This window comes from Bos taurus, chromosome 1, assembly GCF_002263795.3.
Source record: "Bos taurus isolate L1 Dominette 01449 registration number 42190680 breed Hereford chromosome 1, ARS-UCD2.0, whole genome shotgun sequence".
In the NCBI taxonomy this organism is placed as follows: Eukaryota; Metazoa; Chordata; class Mammalia; order Artiodactyla; family Bovidae; genus Bos; species Bos taurus.
This window is the reverse complement of record NC_037328.1, coordinates 53125403-53150832: the sequence shown is the minus strand read 5'-3', so window position 1 is coordinate 53150832 and position 25430 is coordinate 53125403. Positions and strand designations below refer to the sequence as shown.

Genomic DNA, 25430 nt, shown 5'->3' with positions numbered 1-25430 from the left:
AAATACCAGACTACCTAATCTGCCTCTTGAGAAATTTGTATGCAGGTCAGGAAGCAACAGTTAGAACTGGACATGGAACCACAGACTGGTTCCAAATAGGAAAAGGAGTACGTCAAGGCTGTATATTGTCACCCTGCTTATTTAACTTATATGCAGAGTACATCATGAGAAACACTGGACTGGAAGAAACACACGCTGGAATCAAGATTGCTGGGAGAAATATCAATAACCTCAGATATGCAGATGACACCACCCTTATGGTAGAAAGTGAAGAGGAACTAAAAAGCCTCTTGATGAAAGTGAAAGAGGAGAGTGAAAAAGTTGTCTTAAAGCTCAACATTCAGAAAATGAAGATCATGGCATCCGGTCCCATCACTTCATGGGAAATAGATGGGTAAACAGTGGAAACAGTATCAGACTTTATTTTTGGGGCTCCAAAATCACTGCAGATGGTGACTGCAGCCATGAAGTTAAAAGACGCTTACTCCTTGGAAGGAAAGTTATGACCAAGCTAGATAGCATATTCAAAAGCAGAGACATTACTTTGCCAACAAAGGTCCGTCTAGTCAAGGCTATGGTTTTTCCTGTGGTCATGTATGGATGTGAGAGTTGGACTGTGAAGAAGGCTGAGCACCAAAGAATTGATGCCTTTGAACTGTGGTGTTGGAGAAGACTCTTGAGAGTCCCTTGGACTGCAAGGAGATCCAACCAGTCCATTCTGAAGGAGATCAGCCCTGGGATTTCTTTGGAAGGAATGATGCTAAAGCTGAAACTCCAGTACTTTGGGCACCTCATGCGAAGAGTTGACTCATTGGAAAAGACTCTGATGCTGGGAGGGATTGGGGGCAAGAGGAGAAGGGGACGACAGAGGATGAGATGGCTGGATGGCATCACTGACTCGATGGATGTGAGAACTCCGGGAATTGGTGATGGACAGGGAGGCCTGGCGTGCTGTGATTCATGGGGTCGCAAAGAGTCGGATACGACTGAGTGACTGAACTGAACTGAACTGAATCACCGTGGCTGCCTCACTGCCTCTTAAATAAGCTGCCATCATTAGGACTATTCCCACTGTTTGAAAGCCCTTCTTGGAGGCCTTTGGGGCATGATGAGAAAAAGCCAAACATGTGTCCTCTTGTCAGTCTGTTTTATGATCTCAGTGCTCTCAGCAATCTTATTTATTAATTTTTGTACATACTTGTTTTCATATGTCCTCCTCCATTTAGGTTCTTTGGACAAAGGCTTTGTCTCCATTTTATTTACTTTGGTTAACACTGTTGCTTAGAACATGTGTTCACTAAATATATATTAAATGAGAGGAAGGACCACAATTTGAAGCCAAGTTTCCCAGATTCTAATCCTCTGTCCTTCCCAGTGTTAGTTGCTTAGTCATGTCTGACTGTTTATGACCTCAAGGACTATAGCCTGCCAGGCTTCTTTGTCCATGGGATTTCCCAGACAAAAACACTATGGTGGGTTGCCATTCCCTTCTCCAGGGACTCTTCCTGACCCAGGGATTGAACCTGGCTCTCCCACATCACAGGCAGATTCTTACTGTCTGAGCCACCAAGGAACTAAATATTATTCCTCCTCATTCAAAGCCCTTCAGTGTCTGCCTGAGGCTGCCATTAACCAAGCCTTGTGCTTTCAGAGCTGCATCTGGGAAGAGGTTTCTTCCTAATTTGTATTAAGGACCCATGAGGACTGGCAGAGACCCTGCTTCTTCCCACTAGACTAGGTTATCTCTTGGGAATGATGTTGCTAGGTTAATCAAACCATGCCTTAAGTGACAAATAATTATTAGCTCTACAGTCCAATAAATACAGAAGCCACTACTGTGCTACAGGTGGCTACCTGAATTTAAATTGATATTAATTAGAATTAAATAAAATTGAAATTCAGTTGGGCACATTTTGAATGTTTAACAGCCACATGACTAGTGGTTACCGTATTGGACAATATATATAGAGAGAATATTTTTATCACTACGGAAACTTCTATTGGATAGCACTGTTTTAAAGTAATAAAGATTTTAGAGATTTGCATGTAAAATAAAAGATTTTGTTTTCTTTATCAATGGAATGAAAAGGCTAGACTAAACTCAGTGGTCCTTTCTAGCCCAAACGAGACCAGTGTCTTGTATATTGCTAAATATAAATCTTACTACCTAAGTGATAGTGAGTGTTTTGCTACCTTTGCATGCTGCACTATTTCTAGAACTCCAGGCCTGTCTATTATTGAAGCCCACATTGTCAGGCTGGCATTTCCCTAAATAGAACTCTCTTCCTTGTTTTAATGGCAGCAATTAGATACCCTCTCCTTTCTCTTGTCCCAAATTCTCTCCCTAGTATTAACTAGCTAGGTTCAGGTTCAGCTTGCATCTGTGGCAGGTGGTTATTAACCTTATCTAAAAAAGATGATGTCACCTCTGAAGCTTTCATCATTAATGGTGGTGGTGCCTTTTTATACCTGTGTGTGTCCCCTGCAGTCACAGAGTGCCCTGGCCCAGGCCGTGAAGTCGGCCAAGCGTGATTGTGACCTTCTACGAGAGCAGTACGAGGAAGAGCAAGCAGCCAAGGCTGAGCTGCTGCAGGCCCTGCTCAAAGGCAATGCTGAAATGGTGAAGTGGAGGACCAAGTACGAGGATGACACCATCCAGCGTGCTGAGGACTTGGAGGATGCCAAGTGAGTGGGGCAGGGCTACCCTGACCCTGGAGTTAGTTATGCAGAGGACTCTGAGAATAGTGGCTTTGTCTTCAAGGCTTCACATGTGCACTTAGCAAGTCCTCACCAACTGTGTGAATAAGCCCAAGACCAAAGCTGAAACAGCCACCACTGGCAAGAAGCACATACTCTAGAGAGGTTCAAAAATTAATATTATAATACAGAGCGACAAACATTAGAGAGAAGTCCTGGGGGGAAAGGAGGTTCTTTCTAGAGATAGAAGAGAAGTCTTCACAGATGTGACTGAGCTATGGTCTGAAAACAGGCTAACATGTAAAATCCTGGGTTTCATTTGGAACACCAGAAAAATGGAGTCCACGTCTGTATACATCTCCATACATTAAAGTTATCCAAAAATGTCTCTGATCTACAACTTGTAGACTACAAAGTTGTCTGTGAAGATGGACAGGGGCAGCTGGAAATGTGTTAGGATCTGTCATCCTGTCTATGGGACAAAAGTTCCTTTGAAAAGAAATCGCCTTTGGGCCACCTCTAAGGTTAGGACATAGACAACACTACACAAAGGCTTTAGAAGTTCTTCCGGGAACTACAGAAGTTTGGGGCCTACATGAATTAAGACTTAGTCCCAGGATGTAGTTCTAAAGCTTTTTGCTCAGAGGTCAAAGAACTGTGTGTCTTTGAGAGACAGTGTCAAACCAGCCTTAAAGGTTGACTCAAAATAGTATGTCCCTGGCTTGGTAGCTTAGCAAAAATCCAGGGAAGATCAATACGTTTCTCTTTAGTATCAACCAAATATATTATTTTTCAGTTCTTCACCTAAATCTTTGAAAGACATTGCTGTACATGTGCTGAACAGCTGCTGTATTCTGTCCCTAAAGGGGGGATACCAAGAGATCTGTCTCTGTAGCCACAATAACTTAAAAAGGGCTTTGTGATGACAGATACTAAAAATACCCATGGTGAATGCGTTAAAAACTCGGGACCACAGAAAAGTGGGGCCTTGAACTGAAATGGCTCCTCATATCCAAAATATGGCATTTGCTTCTAAAGTTAAGATTTTTTTTCCCTAATTGAAGAATTCCGGTGAAAGTGTCTACCAGTCATTCTGTTTGAAGATTTCTAAGAGACAGAAAAGAGAGAAAGTATGTGGGTTACTTATGACCACATAGATTTGTTTGAACTAACAAATCATGGTCTTATAGTCGATGACAACTAGAGAGAAATGGCAAATGTGATTATATCTGAAGACTTTTTTTGTGTGTGTGTGCTTTAAACTTAAACAACAAATAAATAAAGCATTATCTCTATTATGCTTTGCCTCTAAATCCCCTCAGGGAGGTGGAATTACAAAAAAATCTAGGATTGTATTTTTTTGTTTTAAATTGGAAAGTTGAAGATCTGTCTGCTTAGATTTCCAGGCTTGGGTTAGTTTAGTGGAATCAAGCTCCCCCATGAGCCCATTTAGTGCCTCTGAGCTCTGAGTTTCCCCGAGGAAAGGGATTTGATTTCTTCTTCTCCCACATCTTCTTGCATATTCTAGGCAACCATGTAGGTGCTTATGGTTGGCAAGTTAAAGAGCAAAATGGCAGTTGGCAGTAAATGTAGAAAAACATTATCAGCCAAATGAAGGTGATCAGTTGTCCAGTTTGCCCTGGATTTGCCAGATTTGAGCCCTGATAGCCCTGTGTCCTGGCACAACCCCTCAGTCCCTCAGCAGTTGGTCACCCAAAGTAAAATTCCTGTTTTCTGGTTCCAGTTAAGCATTTCTAAACTAGTTAACATATGTGCAATTATTTTACAAGATTCTTGTTTTAAGTGGGATAGAACATCAGAATCTCCTATTTTTTATCCAGCTTTATAGAAATATGATTGACATACACCATTGTGTATGGTGTACAGTTAAGGTGTACAATATAATAATTTGAAATATGCACATGTTGTGAAATCTTTACCACAGTATGGTTGGTTAATACCTCCTTTACCCCACAGAATTACCATTTTGTTATTGTTGTTATGGTGAGAAAATTAAAGCTCTATTCTCATAGCAACACTCACATATATAATACAATATTATCAACAATAGTCACCATGCAGTACATCAGAGTCTTCTCTTAACAGTTAAGAAGAATGAAGCAAAGACATGAAGTGACTATGGCTAGAAAGCCAGTGAGCAAAGAGTAGTTGTTGGAGCCCAGGTCCTTCCTGGACACTGAGCACAGGTTGGTTTTGACAGGATTCCTAAAGGGGGCTTTATGAGCACATTGCTCTGTTGGGTTAGTTATGTGGCACATATTAATTCCTGAGGACCATTTTCTGTTTAATAACAGTAGATTGGAAAAAGCTTTGGTACATACAGTACCTTTCATGTAAGAGGTGTGATGAATGAGTAGAATGGAACTACCAGTGTCCCTGCAGGAGACATGAACAAGAGAACACATTGCATCCATTAGGGAGCATAAGAGCACTGCATTGTAAGTGTGGTGGAAGGGAAGCATTTTAATAAGCTGCTCCATCTCAGAGTATGCTGAAGGGAGGACAGACAGAGGCTAAAGTATCCCCTAACAGCAGCAGGACCTGATAAGTGAGCATACCGCTGGGATGGATGTGGGTATACACGGTGGGGAAGAGGAGCCCAGTTGGAGAAGAAATTCAGAGAAGAGAGAATCTGGGCATGTTTAAAAGTCAGATGATGAGAGGGGGAGACAGTGAGCAGGAGAGAGCTGAAGAAGGCTCTTTGCAAGCAAGGTAGCCAAGGAACTCTTTAGAGACTGCTGCTGCTGCTGCTGCTAAGTCACTTCAGTCGTGTCCGACTCTGTGTGACCCCATAGACGGCAGCCCACCTGGCTTCCCGTCCCTGGGATTCTCCAGGCAAGAACACTGGAGTGGGTTGCCATTTCCCTCTTCAATGCATGAATGTGAAAAGTGAAAGTGAAGTCGCTCAGTCGTGTCGGACTCTTAGCGACCCCATGGACTGCAGCCTACCAGGCTCCTCTGTCCATGGGATTTTCTAGGCAAAAGTACTGGAGTGGTGTGCCATTGCCTTCTCCGCTTTAGAGACTAGATATGCCCAAAACTTTTAACAGTTGCTTACTGCTGGGTGTTCAGTACCATCTTCCTCTTATTCCCTTTTCTTGTTCTGGATAATGTCTGCATTGCTTATTTAAGGTTCAGGGAAAGCAGATACTTACAGGGATTCAGAGATTCTGAGTTTTAAGTCCAGGTTGCCAAAGGGTGGGGGAACATAAAGGACCTGTGGACACAGGAGCCAGAGGGTGGTGGTCAGCAGATATCTGGGTTCTACAGCACAAGGAGGTCTTTTTCAGACACAAGGTACTTCCCTTCATACTGTGAAACCACCCTTGGGGGCTCCCCTGTTTGCACCGCAGCGCTGTGTTTAATAAGGACACATTGGATGAGAGTTGTGGCTTCATTCCCCTTTGGGCCTCCTCTTCTCAGGAAGAAGCTGGCACTTCGGTTGCAGGAGGCTGCGGAAGCCATGGGGGTGGCCAATGCCAGAAACGCCTCCCTGGAGAGGGCCAGGCTCCGACTGCAACTTGAGCTCGGGGACACCCTGTCTGATCTCGGGCAGGCGCGGTCTGCGGCTGCCGCACTCAACCAGAAGCAGCAGCATTTTGACAAGAGCCTGGACGACTGGAGGCGGAAGCACGAGGAGTCCCAGGCGATGCTGGATGCCGCAAAAAAGGAGGCCCGCGCCCTCAGCATCCAGCTCCTGGAGCTCAGGCACAGCTACGAGGAGGGCACCATGAGCCAGGAGGCCCTGCGGAGGGAGAATAAGCACCTGAAAGGTACATTGTGTTGAGAAGCCAGCCGGGCACCGGAAGTGCTCTCGCCGGGGACTCGGCCGCCGCCTCCAGCATAGAGGGCTCAGCCTCTTCACAGTCCTGCTTGGGTCTTAACTTTGCCATTTGTAATACTTCCTTTGGATTTTTTTTTTTTTTTTTTAACGACAGATACTATTTTCATTAAATGAGTTCTAAAAATAAGACTACATTGCTGCCTTCAGCCCCAGTTCCCCACAGTAAAGTAAGCGTATTAAGAATTTCTTTATATCTCTAGCCTTACCAAGATTTTCCATGCACATATGCAGGCAAGTATTTTTTTTAACTTAAATTGCAGATTATTCTGTACCTTTTAAAAATTTATTAATATATTTTCTCATTTAACAAATACTTCAAAAGCCTAGCCTGTGTGCCAGGCACTGTTCTTTATACAAATATTCATTATTTAAGTCTCAGAACAATCTTAAGAGTTAGTTTCTCTATCTGTAAAATGCAGACTAGATTGAGTCATTTAAGTTTAAGAACTTGGCCAAATTCACATTTGCTAAGTGGCTGATCTGAGATTTGAGCCCAGACAGCTTGATTCTACCACATACGTACTTAACTATGGGCTTTGCCACCAGGCCTGTACCTGTAGCCTACCACGTGATTGTTATTAGCAACAGTGTTTATAATAAGGATAACTGACACATTTCAATAGACCTTATTCATTTTAGATACAATTTTCCACAATTATAAATAATCCTACATTGTACATCCCTGTACATATATTTGTGGACATGTACAAATATTTCAGTAGGATAAAGTCCTAGAAATGAAATTGCTGGGTTAAAGGAATGAATTTTTAAATTTTAAAATACTGCCCAGCAGCCCTTCAAAGAGGGCTGCCAATTTATAGCAGCACCAGCAGTGACATGTGTTACAATCCTGAGGTGCCCTGGGAATAAGGTCATTACTCTTGGAGACATAAATAAAACCTGCTTTCTCTGTTGATCTATACCGTCCGTGATCAGTTCACTGGGCCCGTGAGGGGTGCTGGAACAGTTAGAAAACTTTGATGGTGTCAGAAGCACCTAGAGGGCTTGTTAAAACCCAGTTGGGTGGGCCCCTCCCTCAGAGTTTCTGATCTGGTAAGTCTAGGAAGGGGTCTGAGAATTTGTATTTCTAGTAAGTTCCCAGAAATACAAATGGAGACCTCACTTGGTCTGGGGTGGAGCTTGGGCAGAAGTGTGTTTCAGAAGCTCTCCAAGTAATTCTAAGGTGTGGTCAGAGTAGAGAATCACTGCCTTGAGTTTTCTCTTAGGAGCCTGTCTTCTGGACAGGCTATATCAGACAAGAATCTGTTATTCACATGAGAATTATCATCTAATGGGTTTGTTTTTGTAACTTAAAACTTCTTGTCCCATCCTGTCTTAGGCTAGGTATCCTCCGAGCCAGAGAAGCAGACAGGCTCTTGAACACCTTCCACTGCCTCTGGACTGTGGGTAATTCCCAGAGCACTTGGCCCTGCTCTGCTCCTCTAAGGTTCCAGAGGCTTCCTCAATGAAAAGGCAGAACTGACAGTAACAGGGTCCGGTGGTGGAGATTTTATCACTTCTGGATGCCTTGCTCTGTCAAAGGCTTGTGTTCATGAGAGGGTTCATGCGTTGGCTCCTGGCAGACAATGACACGCTGTAAGTTCCCATCCTGGTGTTGCAACTGCTGTCACAACAGCCACCATTATTGGTGTTCATAGCTAAGCTCTTCCACTGAAATAATGACTCCAGGTCTGTGTCCTAGGGCCCCACCAGGCAGTATCTGGTGTGGCTCTGACAAGTGGATTGGCATGTACAGTTGCACAGGTTGTTTGATGCAAATATTCTAAGAAGCACCGTTCTCACCAGTAGTTGTAGACAGCTTTCTGGCAGATTCTAAAAGAATATATTGAAAAGGTATTCATTTTTTCAAATTCAAACAAAGATCCCATAGTGCCAGCAGTGGCCTTGTCATCAAGTTACCAAGAATGGCATGACCAGGGTCCCAGGTGGCCTTCCAGAACAGTCTGTTATGCCTGATAGCATGGGTCTGAGACTGGTTCCTTTCACTAATTTTGTCTTTCTTTCCTCCCCAGAGGAGATTTCTAATCTGACAAATCAGGTGAGAGAAGGAAAGAAGAACTTAAGTAAAATGGAAAAGGTCAAGAAACAGATTGAACAAGAAAAGAATGAAGTTCAGATGGCATTGGAAGAGGCTGAGGTATTACCTCTGGGGAGCAAAGAAGACTTTTATCATTGTGACAGTGCAGAAGATCTGCATTCTAATAACACCACCACCACAAAGACACTTAAGGCTTAACTGCATGCTTGGAACTATGCCAAGTGCTTTGTATGCACTATTTTGTGTAATATCCCTAGCAGACTGTTGTTCTCATTGTGCAAATGAGGAGATTGAGGCTCATTGAACAGGATAAACAATTGTGATGCAGACTCTTGACTGTAAGGAAAACAGGAACCGTGTGTATCTTGTTCCCTGACTTTTCCCCATTACCTAGACCCTTGCTGCTCTAAATGTGGCCTGGAGACCAGTTGCCTGGGCATTGCTGGGGAGCTTGTTAGAAATTCAGACTCTCAGCCCTCTCCCCAGCTCTGTTGAATCAGAATCTGCATTTAAACAAGATTCCTGGGAGGCACTGGACTAGAACATTGCCTGGTGTATAGGAGAAGTTCAATAAATATTTGTTGGATGTTTCATAGCTAAATATCCTCATACCTGACCCTCTCTTTAAATGAAATCAGTCAAAACCTTTTTTTTCCCCCCAAAACTTTGGTTTTAAAAATGAATTCAAAGCAATGTTCTCATTTGTTGCTGAAAATTCATCTTTGTGAAGGTTGTTTGATAGGAGTGTTTTCAGTGTTATGGATTAAATGTTCAGGAAGAATATCTGGCTTTATCCCTAGGCATGTGCTAGCTAGTGATTGAAAGGACCCCCGAGAAAATATTTTTGCCAAAGAGGCTGAACTCAGAAGGAAGTTATCCTGTCATGGTCATTAAGTAGTTAACAAGGCCTACAAAGCTTCTGTTCTCACAGTTGAATTGCATTTTCTTGACCCACCCTTTGACCAAGCACCAGGTAGCATTCAAAATGCACGTCTCATCCACTTACCTTCTAACAGAGACAATCAGTTTTAAAAAGGCATAGCATTCAGTTTCAGGCACAGGCCTTTTGAAAGGTGCTGTAATGAAAAAATGAAACCCCAAAGGATTGCTCTATGTCAAGCAATGTCAGTTTATCCCACCATCACATTTCTGTAAGAAATCTGCCAGGCAGATGTGTCAACTGGATGGCTCTTGACAGAGCACTTGCCTTTTCATGCAAATTGTTTTCTGAGATCTATATTTTATATAGAATCCTTTCAGTTGGCATTGTGGTGTCCCCTAAAGTGGTTGAATTTTGTTTCATTCACTTGTTTCCTTTGGTTCTCCAGTCACCTTGGCTAGGAACTTTCTAAAGCCACTACCTTAACCTCCAAAAGTAACTTTTACAGTAGAAATTTCAAGCAACATGAGAAGCCAATGAGAGCTATGATTGGGCAAGGTTAATGTTAGTCCTACATAACATGTAGAAGTCTTTTTCATTAAATTGACTGGCACAATGAAGGGAGATGGTTAAGGCCATAGCGTTCCTACCATTTAGTAGCACTGCTGCTGCTGCTGCTAAGTCACTTCAGTCGTGTCCGACTCTGTGCGACCCCATAGACGGCAGCCCACCAGGCTCCCCCATCCCTGGGATTCTCCAGGCAAGAACACTGGAGTGGGTTGCCATTTCCTTCTCCAATGCATGAAAGTGAAAAGTGAAAGTGAAGTCGCTCAGTCGTGTCCGACTCTTCACGACCTCATGGACTGCAGCAGCCTACCAGGCTCCTCTGTCCATGGGATTTTCAGGCAAGAGTACTGGCGTGGGGTGCCATTGCCTTCTCCATTAGTAGCACTAGATGGCGTTATATTCTATTCACATTTTCTCAAGTTTTGTCTTCACCTGCATCCATGAATACTTCATCAACTTGGACATGTATTTGTAATACTGGGTTATTTATTTTTCTGGGTGAGCCTTAATGAAAAACATTATCAGACTATTTTTGAAGTCACAAAGCTCAAACTATTGCAGGTCACCTTCAAAGATTCACTTTCTCAGGGCATTCAAAAGGGTTAGAGGTGACAGTTTCCCCTGGAAGGAAAGGCACCATTCCCTCAGAGGAAATTGCTATCCAAGCATTTTTTAAATTTTCTTTTATATTGAAGTTAGTATTGTGAGAACAGCAGCAAGGCTTTAAGCCATATTAAATTCCCAACATCTTTCTTATTTTTATTTTGAAACTGCTACTTGGTTTTACTTTCCACTTTTGGTATTATGTGCTAAGCACTCCTGAGAAGAGGCTATAAAAGTGGCTTCTGCCCTCAGGACTGTCTGCCAGTAGCCAACTGACCAATAGATCGTTGTCACCTCTTGTCCCCTTTATAAACATCCTCCTCTGTCATCTCCAAGTGTTCTGTTTGTTTCTTCTTCTATATGAAATTTTATCTGTGGAACAGACTTTCAAATTTAATCAGACCTACCCTTTTCAACTTGAAACACCTTTATAACATTTCTGGAAGTAATTGCCTTGCCTATATTTAACATTCAAAGGAGCAGGAGCCTTCCCTGCCTGTCAGAGCAATCCATTTGAAGTAATAGTAATAGTTACGATAATAATGGCTCACACCAAGCATTATGTGTCAGGTATACCCCAGTTTCCTTTATTTGAGCGCTCTCCTGTTCCTTGCTCCCCAAATGCTTTCAACTTTTTCTCTATCCCTCTGTGATGTTCAAAATTGAAGTTTCCAGTAGGAGTTATCACCTTCCATGTTTTAGCTTTCATACTTTTATTGATTCATCCTAAAGATGGAACCACTAAAAAAAAGTCTAGAGAAATAAATTTAAAAATTGAAATGTAATCATAGACAAGATTGAACATTTCTACTTAAAAAAAAATGCTTGAGATTCTAGTTCTTGAACTACAGCTGAAAGCCCTCCGGATGTCAGAGCTATAACTAACATGACAAAGAAAGGTAATCACTTGTCTCTCATCCTGTTTCAGTCTTCAGGAATCTGATTTGAACTTTGACTATTCCTAGCAATTCCAAAGAGAGCTCCATTAGTGACATATATTTAGAGAAAAAAATACTTTTGTCCAAAAGTGGGCTTAATTTAATGCTTTTTATTTGTGTATTTCAGGGAGCTCTGGAGCGTAATGAAAGCAAGGTTCTTCGTTTGCAGCTTGAACTCTCAGACACTAAAGCGGAACTTGAAAGGAAGCTTTCAGAGAAAGATGAAGAAATAGAAAATTTTAGGTATGTACAATTATTTTGATGAACAACAGTTACATGTTTCAGGATCCTTAACTGAACAAGGATTCATTGTGTTTGGCTACTTTTATAACCTTTGTTGGAATATCAGCACAGAGACCGCTGGTCTGACCCAACACTAGACTCTTCCTAGTCAGCACAGCACTGTTAGTATAAAAGGATACCTCTAACATGATTACTATTAATGTTTATGATTTTCTTATTCAAGCAGCTTTTACTTGCGTACAAAACTCAAGATAACACACCAAAAAAAGCCAAAGTATGTGGATAAGGACTGTATATACTGCCTGGGTCTCCCTACAACAAGCTTCTTTCTTGAGTATTCAAGACACTGACTGATGGTGCCGAACAGTGAAGGAAAAGAACCCAAAAAAAAGTGATGCTGGACATTAAAATTAATGTCAGATCAGAGTGAAGTTTCCACCTCCCCCCTGCCTGTACCTGTAGCCATTTGTTTGGAGAGGGGCTAAAGCTAAGAGCTAAGCTGCTTATTGAATCCCTGTTGAAGCAGCTGAGTCTTAATAGTCAGGAAACTGAATTAAATAGGAATCCTGGGTTGCAGGATCTTTTCTTAGCTTCATCATAACAAGCTGATGATTTTAGACATCTCACTTCTTAGCTTCTCAGTGAAGTGAGGGGATGAAAGCAGCCCCATCCGTGTCACAGAAGGTGGCGAGGAAGATCAGTAAGCCAATGTTGGCAAAGCACTTCATGCTCTGTAGATCAAAGACACCATTATAAACACATGGAATTAGCTATGATTGTATTATCCATCTGATCTGTTCCCTTAAGTCAGTGCCATATGTCAGCAAGGAAAAGCATTTTTGAGTCTGAGGTTCAACTGGCAATTTGCTTTCAACATGTTTGTTAAACCATTAAGAGAAAAGGTTACCATGTTCAGTTAAACTGGCCTCTTCCCCATAGCCCACCTTCAGACAAAACTCCCATGGGGGTCATCTTTTTAATGAGGGTGTCAAGCCAAATTTGGTCCTCTGTGTGCTTTGAGTTATCTTTGCTCTCACTCACCGGCACTTTCCTCTATAGGACTGACGGTGGGGATGAAATCTGGTCTACTTAAGAGGCTGTGCCTAAAAGACTTTTTTTTTTTTATAAAGGGCAAAAACATTGGACCTTGATATTTGCCCTACTTCCTTCCACGAGGAACAAAAACGAATGTCTCCTTGTACCATTAAAAAAAAAAAAAAAAAACTCGTTTCAGGTAACGTCAAACCTGTGCCTATTAATAAACCCAGCTAAGAAAAAATGAGTCCTCAGAGAGTCTGCGTCTTGTCAGGTACCTCTGATGTCGTAGAGAGAGCTGTTCACCAATTATAATAATTTAAGTGCAAAGGAAGCTGGAGATCCAAACAGCTAGGGCTGGGAGAAGAAAGAATTGAAGCTGAGGCGGGAGCTGTCAAGGGGCTGAAAAAAGAAGGGCGGGCTGGAGGGAGGAGTGAGCTGTTCATGAGTTTTAGTTAATGATTCATAATAACTGTAATAGCTACATCCGGAAAGGAAAGATGAGTATATCTTAACAAAATATCACAAGTACTTTGTAGACCCTTTCTGTCTGAGTGCCCCATGCCAGTGGAGACTAGATCAGAAACCCTTAATCAGAGGGTCTAGTCTGACTTCAGGGCTAGGAGAGGAAGGGATCTTAAGAAAACGGAAGAGAACACCAAGGGGAAATACTAGCAAAACATAGGATTTTGAGCAATCAAAGATAAGCCAGGTAAAATCTAGGACTCAAGGGAAATATTGCCTGAGGAAAAGATGAGGCTCAAGGTCCTATTTCACATAATGCTTGGATAACTCCGTAGAAACTGAGGGAGGCATAGGATACAGGACTCAGGATGCTGAAGGGACCAGGAGTACCTCTGAGAGAGACTCAGAGGCAAAGGTAAAAACCTTGGTAGGGCTGCAAATTCTGGTAATTCATTCACTTCACTGATGCTCTGCCTCCCAGCCCACTGTTCTTCCATTAGGTGAGGGCTGATCCTTCGTGAGCCAGGCTGGAAGCCTGTTGGGGTGAAAGAATGAGTGGCTCATATGTGGGTTGTATGTTTCACTTGTTCCATAGTTATTGAGCACTTCATGTTGGCAACATGCTGTGTCTGCTATTCTAGATAGGGCTTCGCAAACTTTTATGAATCGATAGGGCTTTTTTGCGGAGAAGGCAATGGCACCCCACTCCAGTACACTTGCCTGGAAAATCCCATGGATGGAGGAGCCTGGTGGGCTGCAGTCCATGGGGTTGCTAGGAGTCAGACAAGACTCAGCGACTTCACTTTCTCTTTTCACTTTCATGCATTGGAGAAGGAAATGGCGGCCCACTCCAGTGTTCTTGCCTGGAGAATCCCAAGGATGGGGGAGCCTGGTGTGCTGCCATCTCTGGTGTCACACAGAGTTGGACACAACTGAAGTGACTTAGTATAGCATAGGGCTTTTTTGTTTCCTTACAAATGTTGTAATTAGCAAAGCTAGAGTTAGAGAGGTGATAATGCAGTCACTGATGGAAGGAGGGGCTTTGATCCTCACCCTCCTCTACCAGGAAAGCAAGAGTGATATCCACGGCCAGCTTGAAGGCCAACTGGCAGCTGTGACCGCCGTCTAAGTCGGGCCCTGCTGCAAGGCCCCAGCCGGGGTTGAAAATAAGTTAGGTGTGTGTCCTGAATCTTCCAGGGCCACTGGCTAAGTACATCCCCCTCCCAACTCAGGGTATTCATGAAAATGCTGAAATGTGTGGGGGCTTCTCAGTGGACCAAAACTGGGGTGTCCCAGCATGCATTCTGCTCTCTCCAGACACACCCAGAGAGATGCTGGGGAAGGAGTTTTGGGGAGTGAGGCACCAAAATTCCCTATGCTATCAAAATGTATTTGTTTGCTTTGCTTTGATCATCTATGGAAGGGTTAGGCAAGCTTTTTATTTATGGCATCAGATGGTAAATATTTTTGGCTTTGTGGACCATAGAGTCTCAGTTGCAGCTACTCAAGTCTGCAACCTTAGCTTGAAAGCAGCCATAATAAGAGATCAAATGACATGGCCAAATTTGGCCCAGAGCCCATAGTTAGCTCACCCCTGACCTGTGACCTCAGGTTCCTAGGAATGATCCATCATCTTTTCCTTCCATATGGTTCACTCCTCTGAACTTAGTAATACTGAACTTTGCCACATGGTCTTCATCTACATGCACTATCCAACTTAATTTCTTTTATTGTCTGAGTCTCTTCCAGAAGAATATGTTTAAATTTCTTCTCCTGTCTAAGTAAAATATTTTAGCACAACTTCAAGATACAGGATCTCAAAATCAGGCATGGCATTTAGTTAGCAAAATATCTTGTTAATCATTTTAAAACTGAATCGTATGTATTAGAATTAAGGAAAATCTTTCATTTCTGTGATATAGATGAGCAACGTTGCAAGAGAAAAATATTACTGATTGAATTGACAGTTTAAAATCCTTAGCTTTTTCAGAATTTAAGCTTTTATTCTGATTTTGTTTGCATTTGTTTTCTTTCCTCAAATTATATTTCACATTTTGGGAAAAATAGAAAAGGAACTTTTACCATATTGCCTTGGTCTTGACTGCTTCATTTTTCTTTAAAAAAAAATGTGCTTGAGGAGTTTTCATTTGAAAGATTTCTTGACTCTGCGTGGAATGTGCTGATTGTTTAGTGGCAATTCTCCAGGCCTGTATTATATGGAAGCCTCTTAAACCGTAGCACTTTCTACTTGTCTGTAGGTACTCATGAAATTGCATAAACAACTGTGGAAAAAGTACAGTTGAAACATCCATTTTGTTTGCTTAAGTGGATTATATCTCTGTACGGAGGATTTTGACACCAGCCTAGTGATGCTTTAGTGTTCCTGTATAAGTAGAGTCAGTTCAGCAAAAATGAGTTTCCTTATGTAAGACAGAGCAATATCTCAAAGCTTTCAGTGCTGTTGAGTATGTGTCCCTGTAGTACTTGTGGGCTAGGGCTGCCATAACTAAATAGACTGGGTGGCTTAAATAGCAGAAATTTATTTTCTCACATTTCTGGAGGTTGGAGGTTCAAGATCAAGATGTTCCCCCTGAGACCTCTCTCCTTGGTTTGCTGGATCCTCACATTTTCTTTTCTCTGTGCACACTCATCCCTAAAGTTTCTGTCTGTGTCCACATTTCCTATTCTTCTAAAGACATCAGTAAGATTGGATTCAGTTCAGTCGCTCAGTCATGTCCGACTCTTTGTGACCCCATGAATTGCAGCATGCCAGGCCTCCCTGTCCATCACCAACTCCTGGAGTTCACCCAAACTCACGCCCATCGAGTCAGTGATGCCATCCAGCTACCTCATCCTCCGTCGTCCCCTTCTCCTCCTGCCCCCAGTCCCTACCAGCATCAGAGTCTTTTCCAATGAGTCAACTCTTCGCATGAGGTGGCCAAAGTATTGGAGTTTCAGCTTTAGCATCAGTCCTTCCAAAGAATACCCAGGACTGATCTCCTTTAGAATGGACTAGTTGGATCTCTTTGCAGTCCAAGGGACTCTCAAGAGTCTTCTCCAACACCACAGTTCAAAAGCATCAATTCTTTGGTGCTCACCACCCTAAGGGCCTCATTTAACTTAATCACCTCTTTAAAGGTCCTGTCTTCAAATACACTTGCATTCTGAGGTACTGGGGTTTAGGGCTTCAACATATGAGTTTGGTTGGGGTGGGGAGAGAGACACAATTCAGTCATAATAGTCTCTAGTGACTTTATATGCTGGCATCCCTGTGGGATCCTCTTCTGGCAGCCAAGCAAAAGCCCAGGACCTAAAGGCAGGCAGGAGAGTCTGACCACAGCATATGGAGGCACAGGAGATGTGCTAATTCTGGGCTCTGGGGCCAGAAAGTTTTTTCTCTTACATTTGCATAATTACTTCTGAATGCCCCCTCCATCAATGGGGTGAAGTGTGGTCATGAAAAGTGGCACCTCCACCTGTCACCTAGTTGAAAACTCTGACCACACTCTTACTCCTCTGCAGGCTGCGTGTCTTCCTGATTGGCCTTGGAGCTCAGAACACAGGCTCAGCGATAACTCAGTGTGGAACCTAATTCTGACTCAAAATGAGCATGTGTCTGCTATTTGTGCTGATAGACTCTATGAGTATGGCTTGTCTTATCTGTCCAGTATTAGGCCCTGCTTCATAGGGTGAGTTTAACAGGGCCTGTGTTAGTTATAACGGTTACATTGTCCTAACTCACAACCACCCAATCTCAATGGCTTAAAAGTGTATTTTTGCTTTGTGTCAGAGTCCAGTGTGGGGTAGGATGGAGAGTGGGCCACTACTCTTCCAAGTCATTCAAGAACTCAGGTTCCTTCCATCTTTTGATGCCAGAGGGTTCATTTGTGGCCATCAGGTTTGCCATTGATGGGGAAGAGAACACAGGATCATGAGTAAAAAGTTGTATGTGTGAGGCTTGGAAACACTTTTGCCCATATCAGTTGGTCAGAATTCAGTCACACAGTCCCAGACTTTCTGCAAGAGGGTTGGGAAATGATTTCTCGGGGTTCCCCATATTTTTCCTTTGTCTTCCTGAACACACATCTATTGTGTAAGCTTCTGGCACTTTGCAAAAATGGTTTCAGCATGGATGTTATAAAGGCATGTTGAAGTAATTCAATATCACACAGCAGTTAGTTTTCTCAGCCTATCCTTGGTTGTACTCCCAAACTCCTGGAGAAAGATAACCATGCTATTCTAGGAATTAGGTGTCACAGGTCATTAGAGCAGGTTTGCTGGTACAGGACTTGTTTCAAGCTGGATGACTGTTTCTTGCTGTCTTCAAACATGTTTCACCATTGAAAGTGTTTAAATATTATGCCCATCTGAAAGAGCATCCTCCCTTCACTCTTAGCCACTATAGGGAATCCAGATATTTGCCTTAGACTGTCCTTGAGGAGGTCTTAGACAAGGGCAAAGTCTGTCCCACAGGAATCTCAAAAATATTCTAGTGCTTTTCTCTTTTAAATTTTATTTATATTTATTTTTGGCTATGCTGGGCCTTCATCGCTGTGCAGGCTTTTGTCTAGTTGCAGCGAGTGGGGGCGACTCTCTAGTTGTGGTGGGCGCTTCACATTGTGGTGGCTTCTCTTGCTGTGGAGCATGGGCTCTGGGACACATGGGCTTCAGTAGAAGCGGCATGTGGGCTACAGAGCACAGGCTCAATCGTTGTGGTGCACAGGCTTAGTTGCTCTGCAGCAAACCAGAGATCAAACCCGTGTCTCCTGCATTGGCAGGCAAATTCTTTACCACTGAACCACCAGGGAAGCCCACTAGTGATTTTCTTGATTTTTCTGGGGAGTTGACATGGAAAACAGTTGATCTGATACAATGTACAAATGCTCACTGATCTAACCCTTCAACCTCCATGGTTTCCAGATGAAGACGCTTTAGACTCATTTTGTTAATTACACAGAATCTGTCTTGAATTTTAAGTTTTTCTCTGATTCTTAAACTGTTGTGTGTACACAGCAGGTACCCTTTCTCAACCTGGGTGCATGATTTCCCCCCTGAATGTACTCTAAAATTAGGAAGAAGCAGCAGTGTGCTATTGACTCCCTGCAGTTGAGTCTGGATTCCGAAGCTCGTTGCAGAATTGAGGCCACCCGGCTGAAGAGGAGTATGGAAGGGGACCTCACTGAGATGGAGCTCCAGCTTAGCTGTGCCAGCAGGCAGGCATCAGAGGCCACCAAGTCCCTGGGCCAGCTCCAGACCCAGGTCAAGGTATTTTCAATTGTCACATGGGGATGAAGCAGGGACGCCTCTGCTTATGGGAACAAGCCAAGTAACAGGTTGTGTTCAACAATAAAAGTGAGGACACCAAATCTAGTCCCTCAGGAGACCTTACATTCAATTGGCTTACATTAATATGTGCTTATGATTAACTGGTTTATGTTATGTTTAACTTTGTTGAGTGTGCACACACAAACTCAGGTCCCATTGGACTCCCAGGGACCCATGCCCAGGCCTAAGTTTTCTCTCCCAGGACCTGCAGGTGCAGGTGGATGACAGCACATGCATGAACAGCGAGCTGAAGGAGCAGGTGGCGGTGGCCGAGCGGCGCAATGCTCTTCTCCAGGCTGAAGTCGAGGAGCTAAGGTCCTTGCAGGAGCAGACAGAGCGCAGTCGCAGGCTGGCAGAGGAGGAGCTCCTGGAAGCCACGGAAAAAATCAATCTTTTCCATGCCCAGGTGGGACCCATAAACTCCCCATTAGCCTCATCAGCTGGTTGGAGGCAGAAGTTTCTACATAGTCAGCCTTGGTCTTGAACCATACACACTTGGCACATGGAGCCTTGGGGGTGTCCGGTGAGACAGGGAGAGCCTTTGGCAGCAGAGTGGTGGCCGTACCCTTCATTCATCCCCAAATGCATGGGCTCCCTACGGCTGCAGCAACATAGTCCACAAACTGAGGGGCTTAAAACAACAGAAATGTAACCTCTTACAGTTCTAAAGGCTAGAAGTCTGAAATCAAGGCGTTGGCAGGGTAGCACTCCCTCTGAATCTTGTAGAGGAATCCTTCCTTGCCTTTTCTCAGCTTCTGGTGGTTTAGTGGCAATCTTTGGTGTTCCTTAGCTTGTAGATCGGAGAAGGCAATGGCACCTCACTCCAGTACTCTTGCCTGGAAAATCCCATGGACAGAGGAGCCTGGTAGGCTGCAGTCCATGGGGTCGCTAAAAGTTGGACACAACTGAGTGACTTCATTTTCACTTTTCACTTTCATGCATTGGAGAAGGAAATGGCAACCCACTCCAGTGTTTTTGCCTGAAGAATCCCAGGGACAGGGGAGCCTAGTGGGCTTCCATCTATGGGGTCGCACAGAGTCGGACACGACTGAAGCAACTTAGCAGCAGCTTGTAGATGCGTCACTCCAATTCTCTGCCTTCACATGGCATTTTCTCTGTTTTAACATCATTTTCCTTCTGTATCTGTCATCTGTCATAAAAAATTTCCAAATTTTTATGAGGACATCAGTCAGATTAGGGCCCACCCTGGGTCTGGAGGATCTCCTGGAGGAGGGTATGGCAACCCACTCCAGTATTCTTGCCTGAAAAGTCCCAAGAAGAGGATCCTAGTAGGCTACAGTCCATGGGGTCACAAAGAGTTGGACATGACTGACCTCATTTTAACTTGATTGCCTCTGTAAGGAACCTGTTTCCAAGTAAGGTCACATTCTGAGAACTGGTGGTTAGGACTTCAACCTATGTTTCTTGTGGGGAGGGACACAATTTGACCCATAACATTAAGCCCTGTCAGAAGAATGAACTGTCAGGAAACTCACAGCTAGGATACTGGGGAGAGAGGAGGGGGGAACATTCACTAGTGTTCCAGAGTCATCTACCTGTTTATCCTGTTCCCTCTATGCCAATGTGTTCCCTGAGAATCCCAGGATTCAGGAAAAAAAAAAAAGCTGCCTAAGAGCCAAGAGATGTCAAACAATTCTGAGTGGCTCCTGACAGTTATAATGAGTTGTCAGGACTCTGGCTTCTCATGGAAGATTATGTAAGTGACACAAAACAAGAATTCTTAGAATTTTTACTATTCTTGTGGAATCAGGAGAAACTGTAGTGGTTAGACAAATGCATATAGTAAATGGGTCATTCAATAAACATTTTTAATGCATCTACCATAACCTAGTGGAGAAGAAAATGGCAACCCACTCCAGTGTTCTTGCCTGGAGAATCTCAGGGATGGGGGAGCCTGATGGGTTGCCATCTATGGGGTCACAAAAGAGTCAGACATGACTGAGGGACTAAACAACAATACCATGTACACCTGTCTAGGTTATGGTTGCTACTGCTGCTGCTAAGTCGCTTTAGTCATGTCCAACTCTGTGTGACCCCATGGACTGTAGCCCACCAGGCTCCTCTCTTTCCATGGGATTTTCCCAGTAAGAATACTGGAGTGGGTAGCCATTCTCCTCTTCAGGGGATCTTCCTGACCCAGGGATCAAATTTGGGTCTCCTGCATTGGCAGGTGGATTCTTAACCACTGAGCCACTGGGGAAGCCCAGTAGTACATAGCGTAGATAGATGAAGAATATCTCCATCATCCTACAAACATGAAGATCTAAGTAAACAAGCTGCAGTGCACTGCCAGGAGTACAGTGATGAAGCAAGGATAGCCCTATAGAAAGCCTTCCCTGACGATCCTACACTTCAGGGAGATGCACAGTCTGCTTGATCTGAGCTGTGAAGGACACGTAAGAAGTCAGCCAAGTAGAGAGCAGAGTCAAGGGCAGACGCATGAGGAGAGGAGGGGATTTAGGATGTTAAGAAAAATTGATATATTTACTACAGCGTACGGTGGGGGTGGGGTGGGAGAAATCAGCAGAATTGATGCTCAGGGAGAGGCAGATAGACCCAGGTCACCAGGGACTTGATTTTGAAACTGATAAAGTTTGAAGTCTGCTGAGGAATTGTGAGTAACTGGGAGCAAAGTTATTAGATTTGCATCTTCAGAAGTTTACTCTGATGATTGTTGTGAAGGATGGATTCATGCAGCTAGGGGCAGATGTGCCATGCTCGGGGCTATTTAGAAACATCTGTGGGATCATTGTGGTTGCCATTGTGACTGGGAAGTGCCACTGACATTTAGTAGGCAAGTTCCAAAGATACTAATGCTCCTGCAAAATACAGGTAATTCGCTATCACAAAGAATTGCCCCTCCCGGAATGCCAACTGTAACTGAGAAACACTGGATAAAAGGAAATATAAGCCAAGGATGCACCAGCTGGAAGGCATTGCATTTAGTTTGTGCCTACAGTCTGACTTTGTGTCCATGTGCATGACAGGATCCTATTAGGATACCACGTGTATAAAACAGGCTATAGGCTGTGCATAATTCCCGACAGGCTAACTCACTTCAGTATTTTCTTTCTCTCTCAGGAAAGCTTAAATAAATAAAATGAGTAGAAGTGTTATAAAGTAGAATATTGAATTTTTAAAAAGTAAATCTGTAGTACTTAATAGCTATTGGTAACAAATCATTTGCCATACATGGTTATAGCTGATGATGCACCAGTAGGTCTCCATATGATGATAAAGCACTAGCCTAGAGAGAGATGAGGACATCAACCAGAGCAAAAGCAGACATAGAGAGGAGGAGATAGATCTGGAAAAAAAAAGAAAATTAGGCCACAGAGACTTGATCTCCAGAGCAGAGTTTCTGAAACTTTATGTGTATAAAAGCAAATAACACAAAAATATACATTCTCAGGCTTCACCCCAGACCCACTGCAGAATCTCTGCTATAGGAGGAATCAAGCGAGTTTTCAGGTGATGCTGCCAGTCCAGAAACTACCCTTGGTGCAGTTCTGATCTAGGTGATCTATGGCTCACAAGGACTCCTCTCTCTTGTGAGGTCCTACCTTGGCCAAGTAGGACCCCTTGCAATTCTGGGAATACCAGCTATCTTCTGATTGATGTATAGTGACCATTTTATAGACTTCTAACCTAGACCAGACATATGAGGCCAAAGTTATCCCTGTCTGATTACATGGGTCCTTTTTCAAACATCTAGCTTGCCCTTCTGCACAGTACTCCCTCACCCTCTGCTTCCCAAAGAGAACCAATCATTTAGCTTGAAAATACTTTAACTATCAACTCCCTAGTGGATTTTAAGTGATTCTGTGTATAAATGAATCAAGATTTACACTTGTACCTTTCTTTACAAAGAGTTTCTATGGAGTTTTGTGCAGTGAGAATCCTGACAAACTCCAGGAAATGCCCTCACCCCCACCCCCAGGCTACACCCCTGGCAGTAGGAGTCCCTGGGCACATAAAGCCTGTCTCTCAATGAGGACTGAGGATAGCAATCTTGACAAAGATGCTTCCCACCATTGAGGAAGCAGGACAGAACCTGTGAGGCTGTAATATCTCTCTTCCTGTTTCCAAGGTTTAATCTTGCCACTGAGAAAGGCACTAGCCAGAGGAAAAGTGAACAAACAGAAGAGAAATTAAAAATAGGAAGGCTATGCCTTTTAAATACATTCTCTCTGCTGAGCTTTCACACCCTCAGAAAAGCTGTGCTACAAACACAGACCAAAAAGGAGTTTCAGTTTCTAATGTCACAACCCAGGAAGGAAAGAATTAGGGCAGCACCAGCCAAAGAACACAAGTAACTCTCCCATGTGATGGAGCTTTCTAAGGGCTGGGGGGTGAGGCTCATCAGAATTACTTTTCCCACCCCTATATCAGTGCAGAATTGATAGAAACAGAGGTCGATGATGAGGAAGATTTTTCCCACTGGAGCAGCATGCAGGAAGCTCATTTTTATTTCCTAGACCCCTGCTTTCCAGATGTCTGCTTTTGACCCTGACTTCTACTCTGGGACACTTGCTTCTTCCCACATCAAAGAGCAAGAGGCAGAAAAACATACTCCTCAATAAGGGGAAAACCAAACACGTGTTTGGGACTCGTAGGTTGTCTGGATCCACTGCTCCTTTCGGATTCAGGCTGCCGTCTCTCCAGTAGTGGACCACGCATAGATGAAATCCCATGCATTCAATCTAATGTGGTCTCTTGGCCCTGGAAGTGCTGCTTCACTGAGTATGGCTGACTAGAGGAAAATGACCTCCTGGCCAGAGCCCCTCACATTGCATGTCCTGAACAGACCAGCTTGCGTTTCACCACTGATCTCAACTTTCCTAATCAGGATGCTGCTTTTCTTTAGAACACGAGTCTCCTCAGCCAGAAGAAGAAACTGGAGGTGGATGTAGCCAGGATGCAGAAGGAAGCTGAGGAGGCGATGCAGGGCTGTCAAAATGCAGAAGAGAAGGCCAAGAAGGCAGCCACTGAGGTGGGTCCATGACTGCCTGCTCACTCCTGTCTTCCAGAGCTGACAGGAGCAGTAGCCAGAAAGGATTCCATTGATTCTCCATATAGCCAGGGGGGAGATTAACTGACCCCTCTGCCTCTCTGCCCCCATTTTGGAAATTAGGCCAATCGGCTCCTCCCTTCCACCCAAACCACACAATGAAAAAAAGCAGCTGAATCACCATAAGCAAAATCTTGTGAAAGCAAGAGACTTTTGAAAATAGTCAAACCACTTTCCACTTGTGAATCAATATATCTGGTGTCTAGAAACAATTCTTCTTATGTTTCCTTACCCATAGCTACTTTTCCTGGGGCCTGTAATGGCTTCATGATGATGATCTGGCAAGAATACTTATTTCACTTATTTTTTTACAGCCCATACTGCTGCTTCAGTAACAGAATCGGGTCGGTGAGGAAGGCCTTCAGGATTGGTGCACCTTCCTTATCTGCAAGTTTAAAGTTGTTGATAGGTGTACTTTTCGTGAATGAGACCAAGCTCAGGGTTGACTGCCAGCCTTGACTGTACCTTTGTGGGCACTGAAAAGGGATAGACTCTGGACACCCACTGCAGATAGATGCAGATTTCTCTCAAAAGGCATGACAAACAGATGACAGTACTCAAAAAAAAAAGGCCATGGAAGGAGGGAGGTGGGAGAAAAGTCTGTGCGTCAAGGTCCCAGGCTTGCAGGTCCCAGCGCCTGCTGAGCAGAGCTTGGACTTGATCTCACCCTCCACTCACCACTTCCCCATGAGGTGCTCCTGCACAGTACGTCGGATGCACAAACACACGCAGCAGCCCAGAGCTCGCCCTGAGAATGAAAGCTGATCCTCTTGCTAAACAGTGTATGGGAACCGAAGAGACAAGATACTCAGTTAGGTTTTACATTAGTCATTTTAGGATTCAAAAGAAGGGGAAAACTTATGTCTGTATCTGTCTGAATCATCAAGCACTTGGGTGGTTAAAACTCTTACACCAAATCCTAGCTCTAGGTCACTGTAGAATCCAGAAGAATGGGGAAAGCATGCCTAGCATTCAGCCATTTTGTATCAACGCAGACACTCTGCTTTCTGATGGAAAAGAGGTGTGAGAAAGCTTGAAAGTGTTTGGCCAAGGGAAAAATAATATGCTCATTTCAAACATTTATGAAAATCTACATAGAAGTGGGGAAAAAAGAGCTTTTTGCTCCTGCTTGGTAAATTTATGCAGTCACACGTTAGGAAGACTCTATCTGCATAACTTCACCTTTAAAAGATCTTCTTGACAATGTTGAAAAATGAACTCACTACCTCTTCCCCTGCCTTAATTCTCCAGTAGTTCAGCTCTGAGCTCCAGCCCCACATAGCAAAACCCAGAGTTACCTCCATTATTTATTCTTTGCCCTCACCATCTGCACAGACGTCTCACACTTAAGTTATGCAGATGGTTGGTAACCTGATAGACAGAGAAACTTTGGCTGAGAGGGCAGTGTTCTTACATTAAAGGCACTGAGAGATTCATGAAACAGTTCTTAATAATGGCAGCAAGACACCGAGCCCTTGTATACACAATCAAAGCCGAGAGCAGGCTTTGCAAGAATTAACCATCCTTTTGCCAGATTATTGGCACCGAAAGCATCAGTTGCTGCCAAATTCCTAGAGCCTAAACTTGTTTGCAGTTGCAAGTCACAGAATTACAGAAGTGAGGCGTGAAAAAGATTCTTCTAAGCACACCACACTCTTCCT

The 25430-nt window shown here is 43.6% G+C and overlaps 1 protein-coding gene across 1 annotated transcript in view; it reads left to right on the top strand.

Moving 5' to 3' along the window:
- Positions 1–25430, top strand: part of MYH15 (myosin heavy chain 15) — a 157552-nt gene that overhangs the window by 121417 nt on the left and 10705 nt on the right. Inside the window, exons 30-36 of the mRNA XM_059887823.1 lie at positions 2489–2685; positions 6142–6491; positions 8596–8720; positions 11737–11852; positions 18425–18617; positions 18880–19083; positions 23566–23691. Coding sequence (XP_059743806.1) covers positions 2489–2685; positions 6142–6491; positions 8596–8720; positions 11737–11852; positions 18425–18617; positions 18880–19083; positions 23566–23691 — 1311 coding nt within the window. The remainder of the gene's footprint in view (positions 1–2488; positions 2686–6141; positions 6492–8595; positions 8721–11736; positions 11853–18424; positions 18618–18879; positions 19084–23565; positions 23692–25430) is intronic.